General features: G+C 41.5%; 1 protein-coding gene and 1 long non-coding RNA gene across 6 annotated transcripts in view; one reads left to right on the top strand and one right to left on the bottom strand.

The window, feature by feature from the left end:
* JPH1 (junctophilin 1) overlaps positions 1–6850 on the bottom strand; it is a 94770-nt gene extending 87920 nt beyond the window's left edge. For all 5 annotated transcript variants that reach the window (XM_087751355.1, XM_087751339.1, XM_087751332.1 and 2 more), the window contains exon 1: positions 5826–6850. In XM_087751355.1, coding sequence (XP_087607481.1) covers positions 5826–6204 — 379 coding nt within the window. In that variant the 5' untranslated portion in view covers positions 6205–6850. The remainder of the gene's footprint in view (positions 1–5825) is intronic.
* LOC148057294 (uncharacterized) lies at positions 5897–12033 on the top strand. The gene is made up of 4 exons (XR_015703375.1): positions 5897–6024; positions 6862–7140; positions 7646–7723; positions 7813–12033. It is a non-coding gene; the product is annotated as an uncharacterized LOC148057294 (long non-coding RNA).
* The last annotated feature ends 14062 nt before the right edge of the window (positions 12034–26095 follow it).

Raw genomic sequence — 26095 nt, 5'->3', positions numbered from 1 at the left:
ATTTGTTCTGCAGTATGTAAGAAAGACAAAGCAGCAATAAACAGCATATTGCACACCATTCTATCATAAACACATTTCATTGTTGCAATCATAACTATTTTTGTATTTTTTTTTAAACAGCAATACAAAAAAGAGCAACATGGTATTTGATACGAGAAGTCATAGATATTCATGTAACAGAGTACATGCAAAGCTGCATCTGAGCCAAAACCCAGCATTATCAGATTACTACTGCAGACAATTTTTTTTCTTGTATTCTCAAAAGGCGTTTTCATTTTGACGACGTACACACTCCAGTCTCTGGTCTCTGAAAGCCATTTGTACCAGATGTCCCAAAGGAAGGTGCCAGGAACCCCACAACTGGCAAATACAAGATAATTTGCTAAGATCATTTCACTCTAATTCCCATTAAACTGCTTTAGGCTCCTCAAAATTAAGTCTCTTGCCCACCTAGCGCTGCTTCTTTTTTTTTTTTTAAAAGCTATTTTGAGTATGAATATTCTTACAGAAGGATGAATAAGCAATCTTTAAAATATCTTTCTCTGATTTTGATCTGCTTTAATTGGAGCACCTATTAAAAACTATTCTTCAGAGAACTAAATATCAAATGTCAAGTTCAGTGACTGACTAAACTTTTGTGAAAGTATTTGTGAAATACCTGCAGTTTTAGATGTAGCTCAAAGCTTCATTTGCTTTGAGATTCGATCTCCTTTGTATAAGCATACTGTTTTGGTCATGTACATGTCAATTATCTATCAATTGCTGCTTTACTTTATTACCTCTTCTGCTAGGTTATATTTCAATGTTAACATGCAATTAAATTTGCCAAGTGTGCTTTCTTTATTGTATAATACTAGATAGGTTCCACAACATAACTATTTTGTGTTGGTAGAAGATTCTACCAAGTGGAAGGTTTTTGTTTTAACAGATGGCTGCTGACACAAACAAACAACTTTCTTAGTTTCTTTCTCATTCCCTGTATCCTGGATACCTACTGCTGCACTGGTTGTAAGGGTGCTGAATCTAGAAACATGATTATTTTAAAAAACTCAGCATATGGAGAAGAACAAATAGAAACATGACCACAAAGCACTGGTATGACGTATTCTGTAAATACTGCAAAAATACAGACACTTTGTAATTTTTTTCTTTATTAAACAGACTTTTCCCAGAAATATATTAATATTTTATGAGCATAAATGACTAAATTTTGTCCCTAATTATATCTGGGATCCCCCTAGTATCGTAATGATATACGTAGCCAGATTCTTAGCTTCAGTGTACTTGCTGTTACATACAATAATCTGTCTAACATTCTGCACCAGTTAATTTAATTCAAAAATAATAAATCTAATTCTAATTTTGATTATACCGCAATATTACATTAGAGCGGCAACTCAATTATGGCTTTCCATGTTGCTATTTGAGTGTCAGACTTGAAGAAGAATCAACTTACTTCAGTATGGAATTTCATAAAAGTACAAAAGGTCAGCCTTTTTTCTTACTAATATTTGGCTTTAATTAATAAACATGCAAAGCTCAAAAATACTTAATTCATTTAGGACCTGTATTTTTCACTACTCTGTAGAAAGAAGTGGAAGTAGTCGCTGTTGCCCTTAAGGGCATTAAAACAAGAACAACTGATGTGCTATTTACTTGTCCAATTCTTCTTTCTACTGGGGAAATAAAATCAATGCCAGCTTCTTCTAAAGAGAAAATAGTCAATGAGAAAATGGAAGATTCATACTGAATTGGTCCTTAGAAAGTACCAAAGATATTTAGTTGGAATTTTGTGCAGTCCTGCAGGTAACAACTCTCTCTTCTGTCATTACAAATCATGAATGAAAGGCTTCTGACACTAGTGCTAGAAAGCTGACTCATTTTCCTTAATTTTTTCAACTTACATTTTAGAGGAAAAACATTTCAGTGGCATATGGTGGACAGTGTCCAGAATGCAGATACAAGAGACTTGTACAGTAATTTGATTGATGATATCAGAGTCTAACTGTATCATCTTCTTCAACAGAAGAAATTTTAGAAAACTTTGAGTAAGATAAGGTATGTTAATATTGCAATATAGTTAAATACTACAGCATATAAGACATGATAAAAAAGCTTTTCCCATATATGAAGATACAAATACATGCAATATTTACCTATCTCTCTCTACAGATATAAATATATCAACAAACGCACCTTTTCCCATTTCACCTTGTGCTATAACTGACTGTTCAAAGCAGTTCCAGTAAGTGTCAACTGTTAAAACGTTAATTAACAATGTAATTACCGAGCTAATTTAAAACTGTATTTGACCATGAAACAATAACTTTGTTCAGCATTAATTTTCCAAAAGCTAGGCTTGGTATCCTTTGTAACTGAAGAAACATTCAGCCCTAACTTCTACTGACCATGCATCTGGTGTTTAATTGGTTCCCCTGAGAAGGTGTTCGTATTTTGAGCCTGAGAACTCTTAGAAAGTATATTTTTTTCTTCTGTTTTTGTTGGCAAGTTGCTATAAGGTATAATTTCCTAACCTGTCTCCTTAGAGTTACATTGTGCCATCCCTCCGAAAACACCCTCGGTATATCTTACAGCTGTAAATGTCATTGCCTATTTGCGGTTAAAATTTAAAACTACTCTGTGTGAAAAAGCTGACAGGCCAAGGACCTATTAACTGCTCCACTTGCTCTTATCCTTTACTTACATCTTCTCTAGTTTAACAAATTTGTTGTTACATCAAGATTTCTGCATGCTTTTCAGACTCAAATGTTAGATAAGCAGACATCTAGAAAGAAGACTGCTTAGAAATCAACAAACGTATGTACTGGTGACGACCTCTGCTTAAGGATTGATTTGCCACTCACTGACCTCTGTGGAACGACAGTGCACAACCTTACAGCAAGATGCCTGTTACTGCTATTGTTGGCAGAACCATAAACTTCTAACTAATTTACACATACTGAAGTTTCAAATTAGGCCTTAGTCCCTCCATCAAAAATGCTCTGGTAGGCTTGCAGATTCACACAGATTCAACAAAAATCTAGGGAGTTTAAAAGAGGCACAAAAGTCCAGATCGCTGTAGGAAACAACCTGACGGGCCACTTGAAGGCCCAGCATAAGCACATGCAATGAATGGAGGATCATGGTTTATAATTCACAGTGTTTTGCTCAGACATTTGACCGAGTGACAATTTTAAGCATTTAAACACAGCATGACACATATTACTCATGTCGCGCAAAGTGCTGTGTGCAGAAACACTGAGGAACACTGTCAGTGCTTATGTTCCTTTCCCCTCCCTCAACCATATCTCCTAATACCACCAATGCATTTTAAAACAACATATTGGGATAAGGAAAAAAAAGAAAAAGAAAAAAATAGCAGCAAAAAGGCCTGGATTTTAGTGAGTTGGAAAACAAATTGGCAATTGGCATAGTCAAAACGGTTATATGCCTATGCTGGTATTCTTGGGTCACAATAAAGTAAGAGCTTTCCTGCAAATATTTCACAGTATGTTAAAGACACATATGTAAATCTGGTTTCCTTGTAAAAACATTTCAGACATTCTTCTGGTGTACAAATACGGCTATTGTTCCCAGAGCACGAAAACAAAAACACATCTGCAAACATCTATGACGCACTGCTTTGCTTCATTCATGAGTACTTTCATTAAAATCAATGGGACTTCACAGCCTCTGTTCATATGAGCTGCAACGCGTAAAAGACTGGGGCCATGGTAACAGATTTCAGCTCACAGGACTAAAAATCTTACAGTGTAAACTGCGTGCTTCATATGCTGTTTCAGACAAGTGGGGTCTAAGTCTAAATATTCAGAGAATTTACCTCCAATTATCAATATTATACAGATTTTAAAAATTCCACAAGAAGCCTAAAGAAAAAGATAAAAGGAACTTTAGTTCGAGAAAATCACTCCTAGATGATTTACTGGAATGGCAATTTACTTTTCTGGAAAAAAAAAAAAAAAAAAAAAAGATGGCCCCTGCAAAATCAGCTATTCTTCAGCTTCTAATTTACTAGCCAAAACAAATATTATAAAAATTGGAAAGTCTATTGTGTGGTGGAAGTGAAACTAAAGTTCTGATCTCTTTCATACTTTTTTTTTTTTTTTTTTAAATCCCCAAACACATCTCTCAGCTGACTTTGAGCATCAGAGCTTTCCACACCAGGAAACAATTTTCAGACAGCTACAAATATGTATAAACAAGGGGATTAAAAGAGTTCAAGGTATAAAAACCACAGTACACTTTTCACTTTCTGAAGGAAATGAATCTTGCCCAACTCGCTACATTTTGTATTTTGGAAAGGAAAAAAAAGGACCCCAACTGTAAACGTCTCTTCTTCTGCTTAATACAAAAGTACCTATTCTCTGACACGATCCCCAAAGTTTGACCACAAATCTCTACCAAAATTCCTTGAAGAAACCAGCAACAGCATCAATCAAGAGATGTGATACATGGGTTTGCTCTTTAGTTGCATCATGTGAACATTACCTCTGATTTTGGTAAATTCTATTCCTTGATGTCACCTAAGCACGTTGCTGTAAGCTGAAGCGAGCAGCTTTTCTGTAAAAAAAAAAATCCAACAACTCTCTAGTCCTAAAACTGAGACCGGTTTTTCCTGTTACACTGGAACAAACCGAGTTGAAGAGCAGTTCCACAGAAGTTGCAGGTGGCATGTCCACCGATGCCAATGCCATTACAGCAGCAAAGGACAAATTCAAAAATATCAGGTGCATTTTTTGGTGCAGTGCATGAAACGACAGAGGTACAAGTGTTAACTGACCTCTCAAATGAGCGGCAGTCCTAAGCGACCTTATTGAACCTTGACTTCTTGACCGCTCCTAACTTCGACGCGAGGGCAGACCGCCCCATCCTCTCCGCACATTTACCGGGAGCTCAGCCCCAGAAACATCTCCTTTTTTGCGGTGAAGGGTGCGAGAGGCGGGACTGTGTAATCTCGCAACACAGCTTGTACTTAGAGCAGCGTGCCTAAAACTATACTATATTTTAATAAAATCGGAGTTATTACATGAGAGTGGACCCAGGTTTCATTGATTTTACGCGAGTTGCGTACCCGCTTCGTTACCTTTAGCGTCCTGTTTACAAGCCGAGCGTATTGAGCGTATAAAGCTATCCCCGCTAGAAAAGTAGCAAGGCACAAGGGCTCGCTTATTAAGTTCTTGCTGTTTTACCAGGAAACCGGTGCAACGGGAGCGAGCCAGCGAGCTCGCCTGCCCGCTTTCTCTCCGAGACAGGCGCTGCCGGCCCCGGTTATCGTTATCACGGGCGGGGAGCCGGGCAGCCGCCCCAGCAGAGGAAAAGGAAAGCTGTCCGCAGGCAGCCGTAATGCGGATTTCCACCAGCTGGCCGGGAGAAAGCCGCCGGGAGAAAGCCGCCGGCCCGGCAGCACCGCCCGCCCCGCAGCCCAGCCCGCGTCCCGGCGCGGCCGTTCACGCTCAGCCGGGGCCGGGAGGCTCCTCACGGCGCGGGGAGGGCGCCGGGCACCTGTGGCGCTCCCCGTCCGCCAGCGGGGCCTCCGGGACGGCGAGGCCGACCGCCGCGCAGCGCGCTCCCCGCCGGCAGCGGCGCACGGAGCCGGGCCGGGGCAGGCGGCCCGACCCCTCCGCGCCGAGGGGCGCCGGGCGCCGCCGGCCGAGGGCCACCGCGCCGGGGCCGGTGTGAGGGCGGCGGGGAGGGGGGGAGGGGGGGAGGAGCCCCGCCCGCGGCGCGCGCGCCCACGCAGGCGCGCGCCCCCCCCCCCCCCCGCCGGCGCCGCCGCGCGCGGGGCGCCCCCCGCCGGCGCCCACCTCCGTCCCCGTAGGTCTCGACGCCGTATCCGTCCTGCAGCCCGTTGCTCCAGGTGCCCTCGTAGCGGGCCGGCGTGCTGAGGCTCTGCCGCACCCCGTAGCGCCCCTTGAAGCCGTGGGACCACTCGCCGCGGTACATCCACCTGCCCTTCGTCTCCACGCCCAGCCCGTGGCGCTTGCCCTGCGCCCAGTAGCCCAGGTAGGTGTTGCCGCTGGGCCAGGTGTAGCCGCCCGCCACCTCGAAGCCGTGGGACCAGGAGCCGGCGTACTCGCCCTGCCCCTTGGGCCCGGTGCAGATGCCGTGCCCGTGGGCTTTTCCGTCCTCCCAGCCGCCGCAGTAGGTGCCGCCATCGTCGAAGTCGAACCGGCCGCCCGTCATCCAGGGCAGCGGGGCGAGCGCGGCGCCGCCGCCGCCTCCCGCCCGCCTTGCCTTCCTTCCTTGCCTGCCCTGCCTTCCCTTCCCTTCCCGCCCGCCGGCCGACCGCCCCGGCGCTCCCCGCGACTGCGAGCGCTCCGCCGGCCGCCCGCCCGCCCGCGCCCAGCCCAGCCGCAGCCCCGCGGCGGCAAGCGGCGCCCGCCCCCCGCTCCTCCCTGCCCGCCCCTCCGCCCCCCGCCCGGCATCGGCACCGCCCCCGGCCGCCGCCGCCGCCGGGCAGGTGCGCGCCCCGCGGGCGGGCGGGGGGCCACGGCCGCCGCCGCGCTTGGGTGGGCTTGTGCCCCGGCAGCGGCTGGGAGCAGGCGGGTGACCCCGGGGGGAGGTCTCCGTCTGCCCTCCCCGCCCGGGGAAAGGTGCCCCCCCCGCGCTCGGGGTCGCGGGTGTCTGAGGGCGGGGGAAGGCCGGGGAGCGGGGCCGGGGGGCGGCGGGGCCGGCGGCTCCCTGCTCCCCTGTGTCAGCGCTGCCCGTCCCCTGGCTCCCGGACAGGTTGCTGCTGCCGCTGCGCACCTGCCAGCGCCTGCAACAAGTAGGCAAGAGGAGAGCGTCTTCAAGTCACGCCTGTGATCTTTAATTTTATTTTTTATCTTTACTTTCTCTGAGCTTTAAGACTAGTTTTAAGCCGAAGTTGTTGCTGCAGAGCACAGCCGAGCTGTGCTTTGTCCTTTTTTCCAAACCACATGCGGAACCCACCTTCCCGAAGGGGCAAACCAGCAGTACCACGGGTCTAGAAACACCGGGCACCAGGAACACGAGTGGGATCAAGGCCTTTCAAGGACAGCGCTGCTGGGAACTTAGTGAGGAATCTCTCATTATGCCTTCAGCCCCATGGCCGTTGGGTGACTGAATAGCTCTAAACCCTGCCAAGTACTCCCTTGCCAGGTATTTGATAATCAGATAAAAATATAAGGCCAAATGACAGGAGAAACACGGAAGTTTAGGAATAGCAGAGAAAATAGCGGAGAAGGGATTGAAAGCTGTTGTCGCAGGGCATCTTAGCTTTTTCTTCTTTCGCAGTTATAGACCAGGACTGGAAGAAAAATCTGAAAGAAAAATGTTTCTCTTCAATGGGGATTTTGTTAAAACCATGAATCATGCTTATAAATCGTGGGGCGTGGTACTATCTGGACACAGATGGTTTGCAAAAGTGGGGAAATAGCAATGGTTATGTTAGTAGCAGCAAGCAAAAGCAGAAACTTAATTGCAAATGAAAGATTTGAACACAAACCATCAGAAGTTAATACAGTTATGCTTCAGAAATTTATGCCAAATTCAGCCCAGTTGTAAGCAGTTTTGAATTAAACCTAAATGAAATTAAAATATTGCACATACCAAACATAACATACCCATTTAACTTGGGTAAATTTTCAAGCTTTGTGCTTCACAGGATGCCGTTCTGTGTATATTTTTATGCCACACTCGCACAGTTCAGCGTTGAAGTATCTCTGCTCTTTCCGGGAATGAGGTGAGCACTATAACCGATACGCACCCCTGCTGTCTCCTCTCTCATCAGAGGAAGTGTGTGCTATGAAGTCTCTTTTCTGTTCCAACAAGGGGCTTTGGGATTTCTTGCTCTGCTTGAAAACGCACAGGTAAAAGACTGTGCACACGTTCAGAGAGACACGTGCAAAGAGAAAAAGACAAGTTCAAGATGTGTGCCTTGTCCATGAGAAGATGGGTGTGCTGGTTTTGGCTGCGGTAGAGTTAATTTTCTTCACAGTAGCTAGTATGGGGCTATGTTTTGGATTTGTGCTGGAAACAGTGTTGGTAATACAGGGATGTTTTAGTTACTGCTGAGCAGTGCTTACACAGAGTCAAGGCCTTTTCTGCTTCTCACACCGCCCCACCAGCGAGGAGGCTGGGGGTGCACAAGAAGCTGGGAGGGGACACAGCTGGGACAGCTGACCCCAACTGACCAAAGGGATATCCCATACCGTATGACATCATGTTCAGCAATAAAAGCCAGGGAAAGAAGAAGGAAGGGGGAGACGTTTGGAGTGATGGTGTTTGTCTTCCCAAGTAACCGTTACGCGTGATGGAGCCCTGCTTTCCTGGAGATGGCTGAACACCTGCCTGATGATGGGAAGCAGTGAATGAATTCCTTGTTTTGCTCTGCTTGCGTGTGCAGCTTTTGCTTTACCTATTACACTGTCTTTATCTCAACCCACGAGTTTTCTCACTTTTACTCTTCCGATTCTCTCCCCCATCCCATCAGGGCGGGGAGTGAGCAAGCGGCTGTGTGGTGCTTAGTTGCTGGCTGGGCTTAAACGACAACAGTCCTTTTTGGCACCCAGCGTGGGGCTCAAAGGGTTCAAGATAGCAGCAAATTTGATTGGAATGTGCTAGATCAAATTTATAGCTGTTATTGGTGTTTAGCTATTAATTGGCAGGCTCCTGTGCTTGCCATGGGGCTTGCTTGCCTTACTGTATATTAGAGTCTAGTGCTTGTTAGTGCCTCCTTTTTGCTCTCGCTACTTGCTGTGCTGCTTATCATCTTACACTGCTGTGCCTGGGAACATTTTGATAACAGCAACAACGATGTGCCTGGGCTGGCAGATGGCCACAGCATTGCTGCTCTTTCTGTGCTGCTCTACTGGACAGGCTGGAACTCCAGTGTGAACTGAAGTCGAAGGGATTGTGCCCTGTGGATGAGTCCACGTGGGAGCAGAACACCCTGAAGCATCTGTGGCTGTGGATAAGCCCATGCCAGAGCAGGTACATCTTGAAGTATCTGTGGCCGTGGTTATGTCTGTGCCGCAGCAGGTATACCTCTGAAGGGATTGTGACCCAAGGATGAGTCCATGCTGGAGAAGGCGCACCTCGAAGCATCTGTGGCTGTGCATGAGGTCATGCTGGGACACCTCAAAGCAGTAGCCATGGATAAGCCCGTGACAGAGGAGGTACACACCTGGAGGGACTGCAGCCAGGGATAAGGCTGTGTTGGAGCAAGTTTACTTCTGAAGGGACTGTGGCTGTGGGTAGGGCCATGCCGGAGCAGGTGTATCTCTGAAGGCATTGTGGCCCATGGAGAAGACCATGCTGGAACAGGTGCACCTCAAAGTGACTGTGGCTGTGGATAGGTCTATGCCGCAGCGGGTGTACCCCTGAAGAGACTGTGGCTCATAGATAAAGCTCCACTTGGAGCAGGTACTCCCCTAAGGGACTGCAGTCTGTGGATAAGTCCAAGCCAGAGCAGGGGCAAGGGGAGGAGTTCATTGCAATGATAAAACATATGGTCTGGTGCAAAGGGACCAGAGGTGGAGATTGTAATGGAAATACCTTTAAATTGTTGTAACCCACAATTTGAGTTGCGTGTTATGGGAGTTACTACAGCAGGAACCACCTGAACCAATGGAGGACAAGCCATGCAAGTGCAGCAGTGACCTGACCTGAGCTGGCTTTGGTGCCCAATAACTCCACGCAACACACCACCTCTCCTGTCCTGAGTGACCACCATAACAGATGGAGCCCAAGTCATCAACTAAATTAACTCAGTGGACATTTTGGGAACATTTGTGGGCATTTATGGACGTTTTATGGGCATTTCACAGGGGTGGTCCATAGACTAAGGGAATGATGTCTGTCTATTGTATCAAAGGATGGGGGGGTGGGGTGGGTAATGAGAATGTATTGGATAGTGCGAGACCTGAGCATGACATAAATGGTATGGAATAAGGGGTGGAGAATGCGCTGGTTTTGGCTGCGGTAGAGTTAATTTTCTTCACAGTAGCTAGTATGGGGCTATGTTTTGGATTTGTGCTGGAAACAGTGTTGGTAATACAGGGATGTTTTAGTTACTGCTGAGCAGTGCTTACACAGAGTCAAGGCCTTTTCTGCTTCTCACACCGCCCCACCAGCGAGGAGGCTGGTGGTGCACAAGAAGCTGGGAGGGGACGCAGCTGGGACAGCTGACCCCAACTGACCAAAGGGATATCCCACACCATATGACGCCATGCTCAGCAATAAAAGCTGGGGGAAGAAGAGGGAAGTGGGGGATGTTTGGAGTGATGGTGTTTGTCTTCCCAAGTAACCGTTACGCGTGATGGAGCCCTGCTTTCCTGGAGATGGCTGAACACCTGCCTGCCGATGGGAAGCAGTGAATTAATTCCTTGTTTTGCTTTGCTTGCATGCGCGGCTCTTGCTTTACCTATTAAACTGTCTTTATCCCAACCCAGAAGTTTTCTCACTTTTACTCTTCTGATTCTCTCCCCCATCCCATCAGGGCAGGGAGTGAGCAAGCGGCTGTGTGTTGCTTAGCTGCTGGCTGGGCTTAAACCATGACAACAGGGAAGCTTTCAATGCCCCTTTGTGTCCTGGAAATTTTATTCCATAGTTTTGGAGTGTGGAAAAACAGACCAGAATGTCATTTCTGTAGTACAGACGTTATACAGTCTTTCATGTATCTTTGGACAAGGCTATATATTGTGCTGAAGTTAAGGAACAAGACCTTCATTGCAATGTGAGCTTTTGTAGAAAGCCATTACCAAGACTGGAGGAGAAGTCTGAAAATGTTGCAGTTGGTGGGATTGCTGAAGAAGATGCAGTTCACTATCCTCTGATTATTTCTTGAGCTCATCAGGTTTTACACCCTCCATATCTTGCATTTCTTAGTCAAGAAAAAGATTGGAAAAAATAGTGGTGATGGCACGTGTGCTTTGAGGAGCTTACTATTTTTGGTCTCTCTGTATTTCTTTTCTATTTTCTTTCTTCTGACACAAGATAAAGCCCTGTCATGTTTTAGCATCAAATCTCAGAAGAGTGAAATGGTTTATATGGGTGTGGGGAACTACCTGTCGGAAGTCAGCATGCCTATAGCTGATATTGGTATACAATTAAACTAGTAATTGAGATCCCGTGTATATAATTGTGTGTTATTCTATGAGGAGATTCTTATGTAGCTTTTGTGTTGTCATGGTTGAACTGGAGCTGCTGAGCATTGGTTTTATCTGCTGTGGGGTTATCATTGCCTTACACGGTGTTTCCGGGTCCTGTGCGCACAACGGAGGCGTGAGGCCAGTATTGCCTTACACGATACTTCTGTGCCCTGTGCACACCAGGGACAGGACATGAGGAGCAGAGGTGGGGTGGGATGACTGGTTAGCAAGTCTAGACAGTGCTTCCATGACTCAGTAGTGGAAGGGATGGGTCTGATGAGCAAGTGTGGGACTCCCCCAGCCCCTCTGTGGGTCCAAGCCACTCCTCTGAAGAAGCAGCTGTTCCCAGCTTCTTGCTAACCTGGCTGGTAACCACGGCTGTGCAAGTCCTTGCATGCCTGGGCATTACGTTTGGCTCAGTATTGGCGAATTACTGGTTTTGCTGCTGTTTCCACCTGAAGAATTGTACTACTAAATAACAGGATTTGTCGTTGTAATGACCTGGGTAATTGCACTACTGATCTATATATGTTACTGTGCTGTTACTTAGAGGTAAATTGTTTACCCCTAAAGCTGTTGGTCTGATGTCTGTTATCATATCCCAAACCTATAACTAATTGGGGCCACCATAAGTTTCTACATCTATACACTAGAAGATGTTGTACTATTGCATTAATGAAATAAATATCTGCCTGTTAGTACTTTGTTTTACCCCCTGATTTAAATTTTATAAGTTTAATATTTGATCAGATGAACCAACAAGATTGGATGGGCCAGAGGTGAACAATGAAAATTTTAAGAAGGAATCATATAAATTGTCATCTGTTATCACAAGTGTGTCAGTGGGTCTTTTTTTAGTGACCTGCAAATGACACTAAAATGAATGGTAATTTTGCATGTGGTTTATATTTCCAGGTGTATTCATTTAAATGAAGTAATCAATTTAAATGAAGTTGTCGCTTGATGACAAGATGAATTCATCACTGCCAGCCTTCTCTTATTATATTTTCAACAGGGGATAAATTTTGATAGAGGTGAGGATGGAAGTGCTTTGCAGAGAACTCTTAGCATCACTCCACCAGGTCTTGATGATGTACGAAGTCACGAATGTCTCATTGCTGATGAGGTTGTAGATTTTTTTTTTTGTTTTTTGATGACAGTTTGCATTGATGAGTCTCAACTTCAGTTCATGTTAGTTTGTGTTTTCTTCTGGCCAGGGTGTAGCTAATGATGCAATGTGTAGCACATGTGTGTCAAATACCTTAGATCGACAGATTTTGTTTCCTTGGACACTTCCACCCAGTGTCAAGTTGGAAATTGTTCTAAAACTCCATTGTATGCAGGAGGTAAGCAGTTACAGGTAGATGAATGAGTTTACTTGTTGTGTCCAAAATAAATTTGATTGCTTCCGCTATTTTTTTAATCTACCTTGCAACAGTTCTTTTTTGAAGTCTTTGATATATGTAACATTCAGAAAATACAAGGTCCAGGTGCAGTTTATTTATCATTTACAAAAAAGTGCAATTTTTATTGTGTATTGGTGAAATAGAGAAAGTTTACCCTGAGTAGTTGTGTTGCTGTGTAAGTTATTGCAGCACTAGGTCTGATGACACTGTATGTATGCAAAACATGAGTGCCCGATGTATGCAAAAACTGCCCTGCAGGGTTGTATTTAAAAAGGTCCTAGGTGCAGGGATGGTAGATGCTGCAGGTGAAGATATTAAACTCCAGAGATTTAATATTAACTACAGGCAAAACTGCTGAGTTTAAACTATTAGTCTATAGATATCTGATGCATGAATAAAAATTAGGCACACTTATTCTTACTCTTAAAAGCCTGATTCAGCAGGGAATTACTTTAAGTACTTTAGTAATCCCATTTACTTCAGTGGGACTACACACGAGCTTTAAATTAAACATCTGCAAGATATCTGTGCTCAAATAAAGCAAAGCTCCGAAGAATGTTCTCAAGTGCTTTGCAGAACAGAGGCAGGATGCTTAACTGATGAGCTCCATAAGCTGCACACGTTGTGTTGACTGAGTTCACACACAGGACTGTTGTGTGGGAGGCAGAAGAGTAAAGGTAGTACAAAAGCCACAGTGTAGAAATTTCAGACGACTAGGCCTTTCCCGGTTCCATATGAATAGCCACAGCATTTATGCCAATTTTTATGTCTAGAGTCTAAATTAACATTTATAAACGTATTTCTGTATAACTTTAGCACAAATTATGTTGTCTGACTTCTAGGACAGGAACATACCACTTTTTCTTACTGTAAATTCACATAAGTTACTGCAAATACTGGAATGGTAATTCTACAGGATCTGTTTCAAAAAATTTGCTACAATATTTGAGAAACATTGGGTTGTGAAACTACTCTCCTAGCTGCATCAGTGTCAGTTCTACCTTGCACTTGAAGCTGGGACCTGGCCAGTAAGATAGTATATTTAATTCCAGAGATATTGTGCTTACTCAGTGAATACAGTTATTATTTTCTTTGCAAAAGTGCTGATAAAGCTTATAAGAACAAAAATACAGATCCTTTTCTAACTTGAAAACAAGATGAGTATGTTCTGTACGTGGACTTCTATTTTCAGTGTTGTTCTAAGCAATTGAATTAGATTTTTACATAAAAATGTAGTTTAATTTTTTTTTTAAAAGAAATGCAGTGTTTATGTTGATCTTTGTTTCTGATGTGATTTTAACAGCAACAGAACTCTCCATACAAGTAAGATACAGTGTATTGGAATGATATATTTTTTTTAGATGTATAAAGATATTAGGTTATCTTACAATGATGGTATGTAATAGTGTTAGGATTATAAGTACCTGTGAAATTATGGAAAAAAATATAAAATATTGTTTCTGGGTCTTGTCAACATGCAGTGTTTTTGTTGTGGGTTTGTTTTTTTTATATATGTCTGCAGAACAAAATAAGTACATCACTATACCTTAATTCACTTAAAAATTAATTCCAAATGTGTTTAGTTTTATAATGCTTGATTTGAAGAAACATGTAACATCATAATGTTTACCGTAAACTACCACCCAAATTTTATGGGTGGAAAAGATCTAGAAAATCAGATTTATCCCTAGCAAGTTTTTCCTAAATGGTGATCTTAATTGTGCAACTGCTGCAATTCAAGTCTTGCTTCCTCAGGGAAGGTAGAAACAGTTTATTGCTTTCCTCTTTGCAGAAAATTCATACGTGTTTGAAGATGGCTTGTCATGTCTTGCTTTAGCCCTTTTCTTTAGCCTAAGCAGGCTATATATTTCATTATTTCCTCCTAGACGTCTGAGTGTTACTGTTGCTCTTGTCTGGACTTTCTCCAATTATGTTAGGTATTTGTTAAAGTCTGGTTTCAAAACCAAAACACATTATTTGGCTAATATTGTGCCATATTATGGTAGCATAATTCTGTGTGACTCCCAAATGATGCTATTCCTTCACACTGGTGCCAGGAATCAGCGGTGTGATGATTCCTCCCCCTGGCCCAACAAGGTGATGTGTAACTTGTTTTCAGTCTGTGATTTGCTGTTGTCCTAATCCTTTCGCACAGAATATTGTTTAACTGGTTGTTTCCCAGTTTGTATTAGTGAAGCTGAGTTTCACACAGCAGGTGTTCGCTTGCAATTTTTTTTTTTTTTTTTCCCCCTGAAGATTACTTCCCCGGGTTAAATTAATTTTGAATTTTAATCCCATATTGCAGTTCCTCCCTGGTTTCTAACAGTTTGCACATTTGCACATGCAATAACTGAACTCTTCCAAGATCAAAGTTATTAATGAATGTATTGAATGTTAAAGGCTTTGGTACAGATTTAGCATTTGATACATCCTTCAGGCTTGTGACTTAATAATTAATAACCATTACTTAGTAACTGTAAACAATGCGTATTCTTTTACCACAGCTTTGCCTAGATCACCTTTAATGAACATCAGCAGCTTTGCTGAAGTCAAAATACATAATATCTCTTTTAGTGAAGGCTGGAACAAAAAAGCATTTAACCTTTTGGTTTATCTGCGTGTGGGGTCTGAAATCTTTCCCTCCCCGCTGAGCAGTGTCACAGCCCTCCCCTTCGCCCTCCTCCTACTACAGGGCCATCTCGTTTCCTTTTCTGTTCCTTCCCAACCAGGTCTCATTCTGCAATTTGGCCTTTCTGATTTTGCCCCTACATACTTGCACTCTTCCCTAATATTCTTCCTTTAGTAATTTGACCTACTTTCTACTTGCATATACTTCCTTCTAGTGTTTCAGGATCATTGAAGAGCTCTCAATTTAGTCAAGTTTGTCTCGTGATATTCATCTTATTTTTCCTTCACATCAGGATAGTTTGTGTTTATGCCCTTCACATTCCTTCTTTAAGAAAACAGATTGCTCTTTTTGGAGTTTATAATAAAATAAAACGTAGTAGAGAGCAAATCTAAGTTTGTGGGCTTTACAAGAGAGTCTTGGCCGATGCTGGCTTGAGATATTTCATGCCCCCAGCCCTCCGTGCTGCCAGCACAACTGTTTCTGCAGTGAGCTGATATTTGGATCAGGGAACCAATCCAGCTTAAAAATAATCCAGCAAAAAGATTTATTTTTATTTTGTTCTTAAAGCTGAATCATTTGCTCTGTTTGCAGAGCATCTATACAAACAATTGCCCTAATGCAACTGAAAGCATCCAGAAAAGCTGGCAGCTCTACAGTTCACCTCTTTTGTTTTTAATTACATTCTCTTTTTCCTCGGAATTACAAATAGTATTTTCCCATAACCTTTCACCCAAGTTGCCCGCAGTCTTGCATTCTCAGTCAGTTTACCACTGTTAGTTAAAAGGCAAAGATATTCCAGATTTGACGTAGTCACTCATCTGCTGGGTAAAAAAAGTTTTCCCTGTAACATGGTGCAGTAATTGCCCTGTGGCACCTTCCCAGTGGGTCCCTCGGTTGTTGAAGTCCCCCCTCTTCACCCTGTTCTGTGCTTTGAAGAACTAACAGCAGCACCCAAAGCGCTTCAGTCCTGCAACGTTGTGTCCTGCAGATTTTCCAGGTGCCTGAGGAGGTCCATGGCCTGACTGAAGCTTTTCCTGTTGTTTGGAGTGTTTGTATTAGCTCTCATGTCAGATAAAAACTGGGATTGTTTCATGTTTTCTTAGTGATGTGCAAAGCATCTCTCTCTCCTGCCTGAATGTGTATTTTGTGGCTTTGCTTTGTTTTAAATTGTAGGAATGTCATACCTTCGAGACCTTAATTCCTCTGGTAATTTTCATGTAAGTTAGCTAATGAGTTACATAGTTTTCATACATGTTGCTTTAATACTGTAGAAAAAAAAAGTTCAGCAGCCTTACTTACTGCTCAACATGCTGCCATTTTTCTGAATACCTCTATTGAGAACCACTTACATCTTCCCAGAGATCTAGGCATTTTGCCATGCTTTAGGCACCCTATTCATTGAAAATCCTCCTTCATTAGGTTAGCAACTTCATCGCCAGTAATTACAGAGCTTCACAGCAGTTTTGGTAAAGAGAATTTCTTCATCAGACAGACAGTCCCAGCTCTGCGGTTTCCGTCTCCTGCAGCGCGGCTCTGGTGGAGGAGACCAGAGCTCCGTGGGTGACGCCGGGCCACCTCTGCAACGGCGAGTGCACCTCGAGAAGGCACCCATCCCAGCTTTCGTAGGGGCTGCAGTTCTCCAGACGCTTGCTGGGCCTTGCAGTTCCTTATGATCTGCCTTGATTTTATCTGGCAGATTTTATCAGACATAGGGATGAGGCTGTATGTCTGTCTGCATTCATGCCTAACTCTGTCTTAACATGGGGTCTATCTTGTGAATTTCTGTTTTTTCTTCTTATAAAAATTGAAATGCTTTTCTTTTTCTTTAAAAGTGATAAGTTAATGTTAAAATAGCAATTAGATATGATATTTCTAATTTTAAAAGACATGTTGACGGCCACAGCTATTAGCAGTCACTCTGGTTATGCCGTGCTGGAGCAGAACAAAACTGCATTTCACCAATGAACTGGTGTTGGTGCTTTTTATACCTTGTATAGTTGATTAACTTTATGTAAAAATCTGGTTTTTTATTCTGAGTGAATCCATTTGTGAAATGGATTGAAAATCATTGTCATTCTAAATTATGAGTTATAGGTACAACCTTGGTGATGTTTGTTTGAGTTTTTTTAGATGATGACGGAGAAAAGGCAAATGCTACCAGAGATGCAAAAACTGAGCTTTTTGCTCTTTGATGATGAATAGAATATGGATATTTTTATGCACAGTGTAGTCTCTTTTGAGATTTGTTTCTATAAACAAAGTCCTCAATAAAGGAACTGAGCTTTAGAGGACACTATCACAGGGCTAAGCAGGCTGCAAAGACCTTTAACAGAAAGCCACTCCCTCAATCTGCTTAAACTTTGGTGAGGGTAATATGGCTTACTCTAACTGATTTTTGATAAAACAGTAAAAGACAAACAGATGCTTGTGATGTCTGAGTTGATAAATGCACCCTATTGACAAGTTTCTTGTGCTTATTCAGGAATATTTGTCCTGGGGGAAAACAATTATTGTCACCACAGCTAACATGCGAGTTAAACACCTAAACGTATTTTGATGTTTAATTTTACATGAAAAAATATAGCAAGGGTTAGTGCATCATAATCAGCCTAACCAATGAATTAAAACTCCCAGCTGGTATGAAATTTCATTTATTCTTGGTTTCCTTCTATTCTATTGGCTTTTTAAAATGCTGGTAACATAATGTCACAATGTTTTTGTATGATGAAGAAACCTGTTCACTGTGTGGATTACGCTATAGCCCCTTTTGCATCTTTAAAACTGCCTTTCTTAGCAAATACACTTAATGTAATATTGCATTGCTGCAAAATAGTTTTCTATTTCTCCACTGAAATTTCAGCTTAAAGATTAGATTCTGCTCTTTGGAAGACATAACCACCAAAGCAGAATTTTGGATGGCACTCTATATTTTGCAGGTGCAGTACAGTTTTTATGCTCTTCTTTTGGTGAAGTCACATGAATTTGTGTTTGCAGCTCTGCATGTGAATACATTACGTATATCTGTGCTTCTGGCAAGTACGAGATGGACATTTGACAAATTAGTATTTGCATTGTTGTTTGTTTTTTTTTTTTTCTGAAGACAAACTGTGTGACTGGGAGGGTTTTGAGCCTTAGTTTTATTTAAAAGTAACTTTTTTTTTAGTTGAAAACACCTCATGCTAGGTGTGGAGTCTAAAATAGGTCTCCTAATGTTATCAAAGCATCATCCTTTAGTAACTGCAGTTGTCATAGTAAACAAAACCCTTTTATGTAAAAGTTTTTGTGATCTTGTTGCAATAGGTCCTTTATGAAAAAGTAGCCATTATTTGAGCTTTTGTAACCCAACTATACTGTGTATTCAGCATGTAACAGCGAAGTTTAATCTAAGTTTCATACAGAATATAAAAATATCCCTTCTCTGATGGTGTCTGCTCTAATCACGGAATGTATATCTTCCTAATAATACAGTTTTTTTGAAAAACAATTATATGATGTTCTATTATGTCCGAATGCATAATAAATGTAATTGACTTATAATCAACTGTATTCAGTTAGGCACGTATTTATCATTAAATCTTTCACTTGTAGGTATGCCTAAAACCAGCTGTGCTGTAAAGTCCATGGTAGAGATCACTTTAGTTTATGTTTTAGTTTATTAATTTCAAAATTTGGCAATGTCATTAACCTGCATGATATTTGGGTATGTTAGGTAGAAAGTTTATTTCAGCTGATTTGAGAACTAAAAGTAATTTTGAAATTAATTTGTTTCATATGACAACACTGCAGAATTTTTGTTAATTCACCCACATATAACCATGTGGTATTTTTGCTTCTATGCGGTTCTGCCATGAAAACAAAAAAACGTAACAGAGCTGGAGGACTGCGGTTCTGTGATACGGCATGCTAAAGTTAGAAGTAGGGAGTTGCAGTTTTGTTTTCATGTATAAAGGGATATGGTTTTGGTTTTGTGTAAGTTTGAGGCTGCAGGTTTTGTCTAACTAATGAAACTTTTAATGAGATTTGCTTTTTAACAGCTGCTAATTCGGCATATTTGGAAAATTGAGCCCAATGAAATATTTTTAAAATGTCAGCCATTTTTGAAAATTTATTATATCAGGATTTGCCTACCCAAAATTTCGGTATTCAGAAAGTGAATGAATTGGGCACTAATCAACTTTGTGATTCTCCAGTTTTAGTGCTTAAAATTCATTTGTATAGGCTTAAGAGAAGAAAAAAATTGTGATCTTTTCTGTGCCATGTGGTGCCAGTGGCACGTTTCTAGATTTTTTTGTTTGTTTGTTTAAGTATATTAATATTGGCAAAATCATAACATTTGAAGTGTGAAAAGTGTGCATGTCATTTTAATCTGAAATTTTGTTGGGTTGTTTTCCTCCTCTCTGTTACAAAGTGTAGTACAGATCTTGCGCTAGGTTCGGTTTCATCAGTCACTGGAAGTGCCTGACTTATTCTGCTGGCTACTGAGATAGTTTCAGTTTGTATACCTAAAAGCTACTTGCCTGAATTTGGAAGAGGTGATCCTATGTGCATGATTGCTTCAGAAATGCAGTGTTTTTTCTCCCCTATTTTCACAGTTTTTGGAGACACAGCTGCTGTCCACGTTTGGAGGTGTTGTGCAGAGCTGGAGCTGCTGTGTTGCCACCAACCTGAGTTAAGATTTCATTTATGGGGACAAATAGGCTTGTGCCTCCATGGTGATTTGAATTATTTTATATAGTAATACTTTTCTTTATCTTATGGTTTGACTTTTAAAAAATGTAACCTGTCTTATCTACCTAGACTACAAAATGTTTAACATGATTATTGAAATAAGCATATGTATGTGTGTATGATGAAGTTGTTAAAATGGAAGTCTTCAATATGCAAGTAAGCTTGCTACCAGTAAATTTTGTTTTATTTCATCCTGTCATGCTTGGAGTGAGTGTTGAAAGACAAACAGGCAAGCGTTGCTCAGCCGGAGGGGAGAAGCACGTCATACAGCCCCCAGAATAGCATCGGCAGTAAATACGGTCATGCTGTTCTTCCCCGAGATAGACCCAGATCACATTTGTAGCACCCACCAGATCTGCTGGTTACCAGACGTTCAGGGCCTTTGATGAAACATTTACAGATGCAGCTGCAGTTCGGAGGGATCTTCTGCCGTCAGTGAAGAAGCTGACTTCAAGAAAACGGGAGGAAACGGGATCACAAGCCAGGGAGTTCAAACAAAACGCAATTTAGGGGGAATACAAATTTAATCACAGTATTAAAACACTGCTGTAAGATACGAACCATGTTCTTGTTAGAGTCCCTTTTCATGTTAACTTGATTATGTTTTCCAGTGACTTAGAACCACTAAAGCGTAAAGCTTTTGTAGAGGAGGAAAGGTGGTCTGAAAAAAGATCTCTTTTGTTCAACTGTCTTAGGTCATACACAATGCCAAAACTGGAATTAAAATGTATTATAAAGTGAAGTCAGAGAGAAGCTGAGATTAAAAAGTTTTTTCCAGTTATTTTTCACTTCGTGCAACATATTGAAATAAAAGAAGATAGCCCTGAAGGTCTGTGGCAGTGGCCTATCTAGCATGTTAGAGGGAAAATTTTAATTATTCAAGGTCGAGAAAAAACCCTGTTAATTTCTTCATCTTGAAAAGATAGATTATCCCCTCTGGGCCAAAAGGATGTTCTCACTCCCTTGTCCCTCAGCTCTGTTCATATTGACGCTTCTATTAATATATCTGCTATGTCTTTTTAATGTTTGTATTTTGCTGTGAGGATGGTAACACAGAAGTCAAATTCTGCCTTTGTGTTCTGCCCACTGTCCTTGATAGGATACTACAGGAATCAGACTAAGGCACTGTATCTTCCTCCACCCCCGCCAGTTTATCCGTCTCTCTAAAATTTGAAAAGCTCGCTTCAGCTTCGGCAGCTTCTCTCCTGTGGCTTTGCCTCCCCACCCGGTGCATTAGCTAGGGTGTTAGTGGAAAGGGTTTGTTATTTCAGACACATACCATCGCCTGCTGCACTCGCTTCTCCCCTGCACTTGCGCAGGGCACGGAGACAACTTCATACTTTCATTTGTATCAGTTACACACACAGGATTTAAATTCATCCCTTTCTCTGTATAGCTTTTTTTTTTTTTTTTTTCCCCTTTGGTCAGATAACTCAGTAAATGCTAAATAGCAAGTATTACTGCCTTCAGCTGGCACTAATACACTACATCTGTTTTTCTTAAGAAAATCTCTTTGAGCTAAATGTGATGAGGGAAGTGTGTTTTCAGAGCAGTAGCTCTGGTATTTGTTCTCTATTTGTGAGTGACGTTATGCAGTTGAGAAAAAATCATGCCAGCGTGTTTCAGTTAGTGCCAAAAGAACATAGACAGCGATTCAGTGCCCAGATCTATTGCTGCCCAAAACTGTATCTTGTCCTATTTATACTTTCACAAGCAAGGGTCTTGCTTACAAGAGGAGTTAGGTGAATAGTGTCCGTGGGCTATTTGATAATGAATTTGTCCAGCTGTTCTACATTCTGCTATTCTTTTATTTCAAGCATTGAAAATTTAAGGTTTTAAGTGGCATAGATAGTTTGTAACAATCAAGTCAAAGAATCCCAGTTTCTTAAATTATTGTTACTCGCGTTGGAGTTAACTTCACTGGAAATACCTGGGTGCCACAAAATACCTGTGTGACACAAAATACCTTTGTCTACAAAGCAAGGGAGTTGACCATTTCTTGCTATTCAGTACACCTAAACCACAAATATTGATTACTAAACTCTTAAACTATGTTTAAGAAACAAGACTCATCTACAGACTAAAAGAATAATTTAAATTAAAGTGGAATCAGTTTGGATCGGGACTCAAGTTTGGGGTTTACCAATTGGTATCAACTAACAGTCCAATTCTTTTGTGCTTTTTCATCAACACTTGCCAAGGGGCTGAAAAACTTAAAGAGCAATTATCAATCAAATATGAAGTAGCGGTTTCCTTAAAAAAAAAACCAAAAAAAACCCAACAAAAAAACAGGAGAAGAAATGTAAACCTGTCTAAAGGACTAACAAAATAGTATCCTGATGTCTGGCCGGGGAGAGTGGAAGCTGTGAGCTGTGTAACGGGAACTCTGAGACGTCCTCCGTCAAGTGCAGAAATGAGAGTTGGTACTGGAAGTCATGCATGCAGAGGGCCCTCCGCTGGGAAATAGCAGGAATAAAAATTCCAGTGGGCTAACAGAGATGTAGTGAGAAGTAGAACTTAATGAAAATTTCTCCAGCTTTCAAAACTCAGTAAACGCAGTAAATTGTTATATCATAATTGGGCACTACGGTTGCCTTTTTTTTTCTGCTGTACTGTAATTTGAAAAGACACCGCAATACTGGTGCATAATTTATGCGATTTAGATTGGGGCCAACAAAAATGTTACTCAGTACAAGAAAATATTCTATCCATGCTTATGGTCCCTGTTCCTTCACAAGCAATCATGAGCTGGGTTACCCAGTCATCCCTGATGATTTTCGTGTGATGGTGTGGAGCCCAAGGCTGTCACAGGGCGGCTCTCGCTTGGAGCAGGACAGCCTTCATCCGTGTTGCTGTGTTGGTGCCGGGTGCTCTGGAACAGAGGGAGACCTAAGCTTTTGAAAACACTTTTTCAGACTTCTGTCTAACATGGATGTCTGCCTGTCTCATGAAGTGAGATTTCAAGGAGGCTAATTGAAATATTTTGCCTGTTACAGTCCAGGCTTGCACAAAGGTAATGAGCAAACAGCAAGAATTAAGGCTGAAGAAATAAGAATTTCCTTATTTAAACGAGAACTATGTTTTTGTGTTGTCTTAATGATTAATGTTGTTAAAAGTGATGGCTCTTCCTCAGTGGCAGCTATATTTTTACATGTCAATGAAAATATTTGGAAGTACAGGATAACCCTTTAAAGTATTTTAAAACGATTTTTGTGAGCAGCTGGCTGAAAAAGATCAAATCTTTAGTTTAAACTCATTTACAAATTAACTTATAAAAGTTTTCACAACATTTTCAATAAGAAGTGTAACTAAGATTTTTAGAAATTTTTGAAAATGGTTAAACTTTGCGCTCGTTTCAGGGATGGAAAGAATCTGATTTCTATAATTTTTTAGGAAAGATCTTTTAAAATTATTGTCCAGTCAAAAAAAATACTGCATGAGACTTCAAAGGACATTGTACGAAACTGTATTTAACCCCTTAGATTTCCTTAAGGCTTTCTGTACTTGGTTGTCATCCCAGTTACTGGATCTTTATATTTTGCAGTGTGATTGTCGTAGAATTTGAACAGGCCTAAGACCTGATATATGACCCATTGGAGTCAGTACAAATCACCCCACTAACTTTGGTGGACTTTGTTTCAGCATCTAAATAATCTATTTTACTAGCTCAAAGTTGCATGCTCTGTTTTTGTCCACAGGCAATAGCTGGAAGATACTATTTTTTACATTCATTGTTTGTGCTGTGGTAATATGTGAATTTTAATGGGCAGCCAAAACCCAATGTGCTGTGCAAACGTGTAACGTGATGGCAGTCTTTGTTCAACAATACGTCATCACTGTTAGATTAAAACCAGTATAAAAATCAACACCTGGATGTTGTGCACAGAGGTACAGAGCACAGGAGAGCTTTTTAATAGAATTTTACTTGTGTGAGTTACATACCTAAGATAATGTGAGGGAAGACGAGCATGTGATGTAAATTGTTCCTAATAGTTCAGTAATGATCAAGTTCCTTAGCCAGCATATTACACATGTGCACAGAGACAAGAAACATGGGCAAGTACATAAAAACATGTTGTAGATCTTTTGAATTTGGCTGATATGTTAGATTTTGTAATTTGAAGATGCTGTTTGTATAAAAGCTTGAGGAGTGATAAGCTGGATAAAGCTGTAATGATAATACCTAGATTTTAAGCTTTACAGCTAAGAAATTGCCCTTTTTGCACCTTATGTAAATATATTAAATGTATTTCTGTGCCTGATTAAAAAGCGTGATATTTCAGGAAAATTTATTCCAATCATCAAAACTGTTTTTATAGCATTAGAACAATGAATATTTTTGTTTTATCTCAAGAACTAGAAATGTATGCAATCACTACTAACTATTTTGAAATAGGCTTACTATAAAACTACTAAGAATAATTTTATATAGAAAAATTAATTATTAAGCAGTATTTCTGAAGTATTGACATATGAAACTTCTTCTGCATGGAACAGGTTGGACTATGGTATTTAAGGAAAATTTTGGCAGAATTTTGTGGTGAAATCCCTGAAGAAAACCTAGTATGATATGTTAAGTAACTTTGAAAGTGACTAAGTAAGTTCTATTAATAGGTGGATTTTGTTGGATGTAAAATGGTAACTCAGTAATTATATTTCTTGAGAATATGCATCAGCTATCTAGTATTACTTAGGCTGGCATCCCTCCATGGTTTCACACACAGTTAAATTAGGGCATAGATAGTCTCAACTGTGACTGTCAAGACGTAACTTTGCTCTCACTGTTTCGGAAGGGCTGCATATCTAATTCATCAGTCATATTAAAGACAGTTCTTGTGTCAATATTAAATCTCGCCTGTGTATCTGAATTCAATGTGGTCGTTTTTTTGATTCATGTCATTGCCAGTAGCACAGCATCTGAAACTGGAATTTAGCCAATAACTATTGATGACAGAAGGTCCAGAATAGAACCCGTCTTACTTTCCCAACCAGTATTAACTCCTGCACCGCTGTCAGTTAGACCAGTTCTGCACTTGGAACTGAACCAATGCATCTGTTAAGGGTGCATACACAGAATCCAGATAATTTTCAGTTATAATGGCTCTGGCTGCACAGAAAAAAGCAAAAGATTTTTTTTTTTCCCCTGTAATCTAATCAAACTTGGCTTTCAATATGTACAAAAAATTGGTCTGATAAGAAAGAAATTGTCATTTTTTACTGGCAACAATAACTATTATGACACATCTGGCCTAGATTTTTCCTGACAGTATCATGGAGTGAGTGGTGAAGTAAGGAAGAAACAACCAGAATACTGATTTCCTGATCTTTGAATGAGCTTATTAAGTTGATTTCAGTACTGCTTATCTATTAGTAATACCTGTGAATGTTATTTTCTTTCCATGATGTAAAAATATGTGCATAAAAAAAAAAACCACTTGTGGAGGGGTATATATACATTTTTTGTAAGCATATACAGGATGCTAAATAGGGCCCAAGAGAGGCCATGTAGAGAAACAGGGCAAGAATATCAGTATGGTAAGAAAAGTGATGTATCTCAGAGTGCTAGCGGTCTGCTTGCAACAGCAATGTGCCAAGGTGCCAGTCAGATTTGCAGTTGTGTTGCTTTGTGCCTTGCACTGCTGTTGTACTCATGACATTTACACATTAAAAAGTACCTTTACGGAGACTAACTTTCATTTCAGTTGTGTAAAGCTCTGTGTAAATGCATGTGGAACAAGGTTTTTCCAAGATGCTGTGAGCTTTTTCATAACCTGGCCCTTTTGCTTGCTTTTCTTCGTGTATGAGAAGGTAGAGGGGCTTGAGAGCAAACATAGGTGGATGGCTAGGTGCTCGTCCTGAAGAAAAAGGCATCAGGCTCTTCTTCCTCAGCATCTCTGGAGGGAGAAGGTACCTTGCATCGTGTTTTTGGAAAAGGGAGGCCTCGTGTGGTCAGTCGTGAGAACAGCTGCCTGCCGGGCTTGGGGGGGCCCAGCCACCTTCAGCTGCCTGTTTTTGGGCAAGCCAGGATGGTCAACATGGCCGTACTGGTGGTATTTCATAGCAATAGTGATGACAGGATTAAAGGAAGAAGAAACACCCGAGTATGATTGCAGCTGCTCTGTTATTGAAAAGGTCTGAAGTAGGAAATACTGTTCTCACTGGTCCTTTTTCCCTTATTGTGTTAAAAGATAGACAACTTT

Source organism: Nipponia nippon, unplaced genomic scaffold (assembly GCF_047370975.1).
Source record: "Nipponia nippon isolate SJK-2023a ecotype South Korea unplaced genomic scaffold, ASM4737097v1 scaffold_1, whole genome shotgun sequence".
NCBI lineage: Eukaryota > Metazoa > Chordata > Aves > Pelecaniformes > Threskiornithidae > Nipponia > Nipponia nippon.
The sequence above is the reverse complement of the archived record's forward strand: the minus strand, read 5'-3'. Positions and strand labels throughout refer to the sequence as shown.